This window comes from Pelobates fuscus, chromosome 1 (genome assembly GCF_036172605.1).
Source record: "Pelobates fuscus isolate aPelFus1 chromosome 1, aPelFus1.pri, whole genome shotgun sequence".
Classification (NCBI taxonomy): domain Eukaryota; kingdom Metazoa; phylum Chordata; class Amphibia; order Anura; family Pelobatidae; genus Pelobates; species Pelobates fuscus.
This window is the reverse complement of record NC_086317.1, coordinates 389,182,337-389,193,007: the sequence shown is the minus strand read 5'-3', so window position 1 is coordinate 389,193,007 and position 10,671 is coordinate 389,182,337. Positions and strand designations below refer to the sequence as shown.

Sequence of the window (10,671 nt, the reverse complement as noted above, 5' to 3'; positions counted from 1 at the left end):
GGGACTTCGGCTTATATTCGGGTCGGCTTATACTTGAGTATAAACGGTAATTTAATAGCTGTTAATAACCATCCCTTTTCTGCTGAGTCTCTAAACTTCAATCTAAATCAAATTTTCTCTTTTGTTTTGCTATCATTTAACTTTGAACCTTGAATCATATCAAGGGCAATTAGCCATCATGGTAACCTTCTTAATGTATTGTTGTGTACAACTGATTATAAATCTTTTCAACATATTAGATTAATCTTCATTTCTCCCTAACATTACCCCACTACCTGCCCTTTCTAGCCCCCTAATATGCGCAGTTTTAGGCTTATGTTTTAACAGATAGATTTAAAGCTGGTAACAACTGCAGTTGTCCATTTGACATCTAAAGAAAAACTGTTATTCAATTTCCAGATACTTGCTGTCTTATAATAGAATAATTATAAAAGAAACCAGTCCTAAATCGGAAAAATATGGCAGTCCTGCTTTGAATATTGAAAAAGCACATAAGGATAATAGGAGTAGGAGTCCAACACCAGAAAAAAACTCAACAGAAAATGATTTGGCTAAAATCCTAACAGAGAATCAATTTCAAACTATAATTGTTTTTTGCTCACTTAACACTTTCATGCTGTACATAATGGTAATTACCCAGGCAAAATATTCTACTATCTGTTATAGTAGTAATAGTATTAAAATGATGGTGTGTTGCCAAGTTTGCAGCCAGAACATCTGTAAGCTGCCAATGGAACCTGGAAACAAGGTAGAACATTGTAAACCATTTGTCCCCCAATAATATTTTACAGCTATGGGTTGCTCAGTTAACACCTGGGTAATTATTTTCAGTACTAACTCAATGGGTGCTATCGATGGTTCTTTTTTTTAATGTTGAGGCAAGCATTGGTAGGTGTGTCAAACTGCCGGATATTTATATCAAATAAAACCCTCTGCACTGGTAAAACAGTTTTAAATTGCTGAAGGCACCACAAGTGCAAGGACAAGCACTTGAAACAACAAGCTTTTGGAAGGAGTCCTAACGATCTTTTCTATGAACTGATCTTAGTACATACACATCGGTCGAGTCAAGTCAGCGACAGCTGAAGTTTACTTGATTGGAACTGCTGATTCTTTGGACTAATAACTACTCTAAGCAATGGCTGAACAACTGACACCAGAGCAGATTGAGGAGTTTAAAAAAGCTTTCTCATTATATGACAAAGATGGTGATGGTGCAATTACAACAAAGGAGCTGGGCACCGTAATGAGGTCTCTCGGACAAAACCCTTCAGAAGCAGAACTACAAGACATGCTCAGAGAAATAGACCATGATGGTAGTGGGACAATCGATTTCCCTGAATTCCTCACTCTGATGGCCCGTAAAATGAAAGATACAGATACTGAAGAGGAAATCAGAGAGGCATTCCGACTGTTTGACATGGATGGAAATGGCTATATAAGTGGAGCAGAACTCCGTCATGTGATGACAACCCTGGCAGAGAAATTAACAGATGAAGAGGCTGATGAGATGGTCAGAGAAGCTGACATTGATGGGGACGGTCAAGTAAATTAGGAAGAACTTGTACAGAAGATGATCTCAAAGTGAAGCCCTTCATGTGTTTTCTAGAAATATGTTAATTTGCCTATCTTTGATGTTAAGATATGCCAGTAAAAAATAGTATTCTAATTATATTTGCTTCATTTTTTTCTAACACTCATTTATTGTAGTGTTTTTTAAATATCCTCTCTGATAAATGGTGCAAACTTTTTTTAACATTTACTAATGTCCCAGTGTTCCACTGCCTCAGATCTGATACAACCAGATACTTCTTTGTTACCATTCTTGTGTAGAAAATAAATATTGGTATCATCAGCAATACTTATATCCTATTGTATAAATACATTAAACTTGATTCATGTTAGAATGTGTATAATAATGAAGCTTGAATTATATGAATATTGTCAAGTCCTGTTCCGTTCTGTTCAGATGTCTGGCCTTGGCATCTGGCATCCAGTACTCTTTTTACAATTCTTGTTTAGTTTTTCTTGGTTTTTCTAGTTTTCTATTCCATGTCTGGTTTTCTTTATGCTGGGTTTTCTGGGTTTATTCCGTTCCTGGAATTCCCAGTCTCCTATATTCCTTTAATTGTTTGTTTTTTTTGTTGCCACCTGTGACAAAAATAATGCTATTGTATATGTGGAGGGCGTTCTGAAGACTTCAAGGATAAACATTCCAGGAGGACCACCACGTCTCTAGTATATGTTGAGAGAAAAGGGGAAATAGAGTATATTTTGGGGGTTATATTGTCAGGAATTCAAAGTAAATTTTGAATTTGTCTCCAAAATAGCCATACAGGAAAAATGATCAAAAATAAAGTCAGCTATGGTTACTTTAGCCTTAAATTTGAAATTTATTTTGAATTCCCAACATTTATCACTTTCGTGAATAATCCTGTTAGTGTTTCAAAACTGTTGGGTTCCACTTAAAAATTTCAAAATCTTGGGAGCAACTGGAAGGTAGAAATTGATATCAGGTGAGTGACAAATGGCTTATACAAATATTTGTAAATGGCTTATCTGACTTGCAGGTCCCAGTGGCATACCTGTGTTATTTGGCGCATGAGGAGGAATTGTTTGTTGGCACTCTGTCAATTGCAAAATGTTTACTGTATTCCTCAACCCCATTTGTGTTTCTCTCTGAAGACAACTCACATCTATGTGTGTATCTCCTAACGACTTGTGTGTCTCTTAACTCACCTCTTACCCGCTTGTGTTGCTCTTAAACCTTGTGTGTATGTGCTGACGCCCTTGTTATTTTATCTCTCTCACCCCATTGTGTACTTATATACTCCCTAACTTCTTTTTATCTCTTAACCAACCTTACCAGCGTGTGTATCTCTTTCCCCTCATAACCTTTGTGTATCTATTAACCTCAGCTTGTCCCCTTCTGTCTCTTACCCCTCACTTGTATGTGTTTTACCCATAAGTAAAATGTGTTACTTGTGTGTTACTTAATCCATTTTACTTCCTTGTGTATGTCTTATCCCCTCTTATACCTTTATCCTTGTGTGTCTTCTACCCCCACTTAAAGGGACACTGTAGGCACCAATACCTTTTCAGCTCATTGAAGTGGTCTGGGTGCAATGCCCCATGTCCCTTAACCCCACAGTGGTACTTATTTCAGTTTCTGAAAAACTGCAATAATTACCTGCTAGGGTTAATTCCTCTTTTAGTGTCTGTTTTCTATACAGCCACCAGATGGACATCCAGGTGCTTAGATGACTTCCAGCGTTATCAATTAATGCTTTCCTATGGGGAAATCCTAATGCGAGTGCGGCCATTGCGCTGCGAGTGCGGCTGACGTCGGCAGGTGAGGAGCATGGGCAGAGCCTAACCCAGTGCCTTGGACATCGCCGCTAGATTCAGGTAAGTGGTCGAAGGTGGTCACTGTAGGAACCTATAGTGCCAGAAAAGCATCTTTGTTTTCCAGGGACTAAAGAATTCCTTTAACTATTGCGTTACCCTTATAAAATGCCACATTAAGTTTTTAGCTGAGGCAAAAACATGGATATTTGTTTGTTTTATTTGTAATTAAATACATATTTTCAATTACAGAAGGACAGCAATGCATAAAGAAAACACTAAATGGTTCAAATTATGGAGAAGTATATTAAAAAAAAAAAAAAAAGACTTTGTCAGAAACATATCAATGCTGTTAAGCAGTCCCACAAATATTTTTAATATATACAGTCATGGAAAAAAGAAAGTACACACTCTTTAAATTCTATGGTTTTACATATCAGGACATAATTACAATCATCTGTTCCTTAGCAGGTCTTAAAATTAGGTAAACACAACCTCATATGAACAACAATACATGACACATTACACCATGCCATGATTTATTTAGCAAAAATAAAGCCAAAATGGAGAAGCCATGTGCAAAAAACAAAGTACACATTATGATTCAATAGTTTGTCTTACCACCTTCAGCAGCAGTAACTTGATGTAATCATTTTCTGTATGACCATATCAGTCTCTCACATTGTTGTTGAGGAATTCTAGCCCACTCTTCTTTACATCGCTGCTCTCTTAAGGTCTCGCCAAAGCATTTCATTTATTGTAGAGAGGTGACAGGGGTTTTGTAGAGAGGGGCAGGGGTTTTGTAGAGGGGTAACAGGGGTTTTGCTGAGGGGGGCTGGGGATTTGTAGAGTGGGTGACAGGGGTTTTATAGAGGGTGGGGCAAGTGTTTCCTAGAGAAGGGGCAAGGGTTTTGTAAAGTGGGTGACAATGGTTTTGTAGAGAGATGACAGGGGTTTTGTAGCGGTGAGTGGGCAGGGGTTTCGTAGAGGGCCGGGGCATAGGTTTTGTAGAGGGGGGGCAGGGATTTTGCAAAGAGGTGACAGGAGTTTTGTAGAGGGGGAAATATGGGTTTTGTAGAATGGTGACAGGGCTTTTGTAGAGGGGGTGGGCAGGAGTTTTGTAGAGAGGAGTGAACACTTATTTTGTAGAAAGGGATGAACAGAGATTTTGTAGAGGGTGGCAGGGGTTTTGTAGAGAGGTGACAGGAGTTTTGTAGAGGGGGTGGATATGGTTTTGTAGGGGGGCATAGGTTTTGTAAAGGGAGCAGGAATTTTGTAAAAAGGGATGACGAGGTTTTATAGAGGGGATAACATGAGTTTTGTAAAGAGGAAATTGATTTTGTGGAGGGGTGAGCATGGGTTTTGTAGAGGGAGGCAGAGGTTTTGTAGAGTGGGCAGGGGTTTTGTAGAGGGTGACAGGGGCTTTGTAGGGGTGTAACACGGGTTTTGTAGAGGGAGGCAGAGGTTTTGTAGAGTGGGCAGGGGTTTTGTAGAGGGTGACAGGGGCTTTGTAGGGGTGTAACACGGGTTTTGTAGAGGGTGACAGGGGTTTTGTAAAGGGAGTGACAGGGGTTTTGTATGGGGTAGGGCGGGAGTTTTGTAAGGGTGGGCAGGGCCTGTGTGAACAAGCAGTTGAATTTAAAGTATATATTGGAAGGCTTGGCCTGAAATTGTGGGAGGGGCTATGTGCCTTTAAAAGGGACCCCCCCCCCCCCTTCCCTACATTACCATGATTGGTTCCAGACGTACTGCTGGCATACTGCTGAGGCTTGTATCAAACACTTCCGGATAACCGAGAGCAGGATCACAGTATTGAAGGCTCCTCCAGATCACTACTGGTCGGAACTTGGGCTGTCTGCAGACCACCTAGCTGCTGCAGAGTTACGGCTTTCCCGCGCAAACAGTGAGTACAGACGGGTACAGTAGTACACTGTCTGTATCGATGCTTGGGAACCTGCCAACCCGCCTTGGTAATCAGCACCGGGACAATATATTTATTCCCCAAGCACTCTGAACCCCCGCCACCCCATGGACTCACCAGGCCCACGGAGGGCAGTGACATCTCCGGAGGGTATAGCCGCATACCGGCTTCACTAGCACCTCCCCAGTGGCATGCTGTGGCCGGCACGGTCACAACATTTTACAGGGGTTGCTTTCTGGCTGGCGGCCACTCGCTGCCATAGCAGCTGCCCTCCACAGTTGGCGGCGGTCTAACTTATGCCATAAGTACAGTCTCACACACGCTCTGCCTGCCTCATTAGTCAGGACGGCAGAGGGTCATAAACAAGCACGGTGCCACGCTCATCACTCTGAGCCACCACGAGGCCACGTTACAGTGATGTATATTAATCTTGACAGATGCACAATAGTCCAACACAGGGATATATACAGTTATGTTAGAGCTGGTTAATTATATTATGTAGTGCATTAAGTATTGGTGATATACATATTAAAGTAAGCTATACAGTACTATTGATACACCCTGTTCCAAATTATTATGCAAATTATATTTCTCTCATTTACCTAAATAATTGATGTAAATAACAGTCAGCCTAATTCTCATGTTATCAACTATTACAATTCATATTTTATTGAAAAAACCTCCTAATGATAACAGTATTTTTTTTAAACATAAAAAACTTACAATGCACTCTTCCAAATTATTACACACAGTAAGTTTCAAAACACTTTATAGGTTGTAAAGAACTGAAAATTGTCATTTATTGTGTTTGCAGCATATTTACTGAAATCAAAAGCTATTTCAATCAAACTTATAAAACTTAACATTTTAACTTTTTAAACATTTTAACAGGTCACGTTACATTTTAACATAGGACCCCTTATTTGATAGCAGCTTCACAAGTCTTGCATCCACTGAACTTGTGAGTTTCTGGACAGTTTCTGCTTGAATTTGTTTGCAAGATGTCAGAATAGCCTCCCAGAGCTGCTGTTTGGATGTAAACTGCCTCCCACCCTCATAGATCTTTTGCTTGAGGATGCTCCAAAGGTTCTCAATAGGATTGGGGTCAGAGGAGGATGGAGGCCACACCATGACTATATCTCCTTTTATCCCCATAGCAGCCATTGATGCAGAGGTATTCTTTGCAGCATGAGATGGTGCATTGTCATGCATGAAGATGATTTTATTACGGAAAGCATAGTTCTTACTTTTGTACCAGGGAAGAAAGTGGTCAGTCAGAAACTCCACATACTTTGCAGAGGTCATCTTTACACCTTTGGGGACCCTAACGGGGCCTACCAGCTCTCTTCCCATGATTCCGGCACAAAACATGACTCCACCACCGCCTTGCTGACGTCGCAGCTTTGTTGGAACAGGGTGGCCGTCCACCAACCATCCACTACTCCATCCATCTGGACAATCCAGGGTTGCATGGCACTCATCAGTGAACAGGACTGTTTGAAAATTAGTCTTCATGTATTTTTCTGCCCAATGCAGCCGTTTCTGCTTGTGAGCATTGGTTAGTGGTGGCCGAATAGAAGGTTTATGCACAGTTGCAAGACTCTGGAGGACTCTACACCTTGATGTCTGTGGGACTCCAGAGGCACCAGCAGCTTCAAATATCTGTTTGCTGCTATGTAATGGTATTTTAGCAGCTGCTCTCTTGATCCGATGCATGCATCTGGCAGAAATCTTCCTCAATGTGCCTTTATCTGCACGAACCTATCTGAATCAGCCACAAATCTCTTAATAGTGCGATGATCACGCCTAAGTTTTTGTAAAATATCTAATGTTTTCATACCTCGTCCAAGGCATTAAACTATTTCACTCTTTTCAGCAGCAAAGAGATCCTTTTTCTTCCCCATATTGCATGAAAATGGTGCTCTGCTTAATAATGTGGAACACCCTCCTTTAGTAGTTTTTCCTTAAATTGGGCTCACCTGACAATCTAATTATCACAGGTGTCCGAGATTGTTTTCAGTGATCAAAAGAGCCCTGAGACACAATACCATCCATGAGTTAAACTGAAAAACAAAATATTTAATCTTTGTGACACTTAAATAGAATTTGCATAATAATTTGGAACAGGGTGTAATTGTAGAGAGTTGTTCCTCTGCGCCATGTTGTGTTGCTGTCAGCTATTACTCTAATTTAATTAGACTTTGTCTTACACCTGGTAATCAGGTTATAGAGCAGCATACTGCCACCTGGTGGCCTTATTACGTATATCATCATGTAAGCAGTTACTGTATCCTCTGTATGTTAGATATACAGTATATTGCTGTATCATAAAATATTAAAAGTTCACTGAAGGCGGTTAGTGCCTTCCGTCAGTATGATGGGCCAGCATTTTCCACGGTTACTTTCAGTTGTCTATTTTAACCCAGTTTTTGTCATTTGTGATCTCTAGGACTGCTTTCATAATTCATAGACCTAATCAGAGCTAACGATTGTTTCCTTAATACCGATAGGTACGTGCATTATGTAACAGTGACACGATTTTTAAGTTATATGTATTAATGCACCCTTAGTTATCGGGAGCTTAAGTGTATGCAAGGTTCAAACTGTACTGAGCAGATAGTTACGGAACCAACAATAACACTATTGACGTGTTACAGATTCAAAGCACCAAGCTTAGACAAGCTTGGCACGTCCAAGTCATAGATTGCAAGGTTCCAAGCTAAAACAACTTGACACGTCTCTTAAAAGTCATAGGTGGGTAGGCCGTAGTTGATTTAAAGTCTACGGAGGGTGGGGACTTTCAACTAGACTGGGTATATCATACAAATGTATATATTTACCCAGTGGAAATTAAGAGTGTATACCATATGAACAATGCAAGCAAGTGTGGTAGCTAAAGTGCTACAAACCACCTGAGTGGGAAACCCCTCACACCACTCAATATAACATAAATGAATACATACAATAGATGGTAAATCACACTTCTGGATATATCTGTAAAAAATATATATAACACACACAATAGTGTAATACAGTTTATATAACTGGACAGCGCAGAGTTTTTAAATGAGGTACTCACAAACGTAGAGCCAATTATGTGTGGCTCTCACTGATATCGCCTTGGGACTTTTTTGGAAGGATGTCCCTCTCCTAACTGGATCACTGGTCCCACTCGATTTTCAGACGGTTCCGAGATGGATGGATGTACCCAGTTTTTCAGGAAAATAAAGCTCTTCAATACGGAATATTGAGAATGGCATAAATAGCCAACGAATTCATTGGGAAAATACTTATAAAAATGAAATATAAAAACACTAGGTGTTTAAAAGTAACAAATAAAATGATAAAAAAACTTTCAGCTATAACTGCTATATAAGAGTGCAACCAAATGGCTAATAAATAGTCCGAAACGCATTTCGCCCCTGTGTGGGGCTTTCTCAATCGGTAAAGAAGTCAGATCTCCTCTCTGGCGGCTTTTTCTCAAATTTCGTCCTTTTACTACCGGGTTCCGGCGGATTCCATTGTGGAACGCACTGTGCGTTCCAAATCACTTCCAGGTTCAGGATTTCTTTCGTTTGGAACGCATCATTGCGTTCCACTTCGTCCTCTACATCACTTCCTGGCCTCAGATGCCGATCATTCACAGCACTTCGTGCATTTCACCATATAAAAACCAGTCTCTTTTTATAGTATGAAGAAAATAGTCTCTTTGTAGCCTCAAATAAACAGACAGTTCACATTAATAATACATCCCCAAGAAGTGCACTCCTTTTCTATTTCACCGGAGTGCAAAGAGAGTGGATGGCTACAAAATGTATAATAAATAGCCAGTAGGATATGCAAATTCAATATATTAACACTATGTAACCAATAGGTGAATAAAATTAATGTAAAAAATTTGGATATCTCAGGTTATATAACAAACCTTAGAGATAGATGATAATCAAATCTTCCTACTGGCATTTATTAAAAAGAGCAATAAAGTCAACTTTTATATTTCATTTTTATAAGTATTTTCCCAATAAATTTGTTGGCTATTTATGCCATTCTCAATATTCCGTATTGAAGAGCTTTATTTTCCTGAAAAACTGGGTACATCCATCCATCTCGGAACCGTCTGAAAATCGAGTGGGACCAGTGATCCAGTTAGGAGAGGGACATCCTTCCAAAAAAGTCCCAAGGCGATATCAGTGAGAGCCACACATAATTGGCTCTACGTTTGTGAGTACCTCATTTGAAAACTCTTTACTGTCCAGTTATATAAACTGTATTACACTATTGTGTGTGTTATATATATTTTTTACAGATATATCCAGAAGTGTGCTTTACCATCTATTGTATGTATATATTTACCACCTTCCTGCTATTCTATTGGTTACCATCTTGGTTTAGGCCTCCCTCCCTAGCAGGAAACTCAGACTACCGCTGGGCAGTTCCAAGTACACACTTGACCAACAGATATGTTGCTCCCGCGTCAGTACTCATGGTTAAAAACATTATAGGGAACCTATCATAGATGATAGCATAATGGCCATCTAGCTAGTTTTCCCAGGCACTCTCTGCCATAGAGATAATGGTCCCGCGAGGCCAACCCTCCATGCAAGAGGTAATATACCCTGTGTGCCAAAGCACAGCTAGCCGTCTCGCTTGTTGCATAGAACGGGCCTCACTCTTCACATCCTCACCCCAGTCGAATACTCGTGTACCTAGAAGCCAACAACCCACAAGATACCCCTCGCGCCAATCATAGGTAGAGCGTCTCGTGCCATTTGACAACTAGTAGGGACTCGCTTGTCACCAAACTAGTGAATTCTTTCGCCTCTTGGCACTAGCTAGCATACCATATACATGCTCAATCCGTAGCGCATGCCCCCCAGGTGCCAGACGAAGGAGATGATATCTCAATCCACATAACTCCAGCCAGGACCGCTATCCCCACACGCAAGGGCGACACCGGTAGCCCATCATTCATAAGATCATGGACTATACTACACACCACGGCCGAACTACGTAAGCGCAGCATCCCTTTCCCAGCTACGGCAAGGAAAGCTGAACTGTTTAGGCTGATGCAAACCAATACCTAGAATACTGACACTGGTGAAGGTATGAGTAGCACAAGCAACGCCAACCTTCCTACAATGATTGCTTCAATAGTGTCCCCATGGGACAAATTAATGATAGGCTGGAGAGACTGGAAGCTTGTAGCTTTCCCGCTGTAACACCAGAGTCCCTCACAATAGAGATTGCAGACTCCTCTCAGTCTCGACCCGGTAATATTACACTCACCAGCTTGGGGTCTCAGATCAGTAACCCGGCCATATGGTACCGGAGAATCTTAAAAAGACATCCTGGAGAGCAAAGATGTTAATCTCGTCTCTCTGCTTGTTTGCCTCCCGGGATGTCAT

At 40.7% G+C, this 10,671-nt stretch overlaps 1 protein-coding gene across 1 annotated transcript; it reads left to right on the top strand.

The window, feature by feature from the left end:
* The first annotated feature begins 960 nt into the window (after positions 1–960).
* Positions 961–1,672, top strand: LOC134568367 (calmodulin-alpha-like). The gene has a single exon (XM_063426930.1). The coding sequence runs from the start codon at positions 1,139–1,141 to the stop codon at positions 1,553–1,555; it is 417 nt and encodes a 138-aa protein (XP_063283000.1). The 5' UTR covers positions 961–1,138; the 3' UTR covers positions 1,556–1,672.
* Positions 1,673–10,671: the final 8,999 nt, after the last annotated feature.

Bases quoted from the DNA above. Each gene is read 5' to 3' on its own strand.
- LOC134568367 (XM_063426930.1), top strand. From the start codon at position 1,139: ATGGCTGAACAACTGACACCAGAGCAGATTGAGGAGTTTAAAAAAGCT.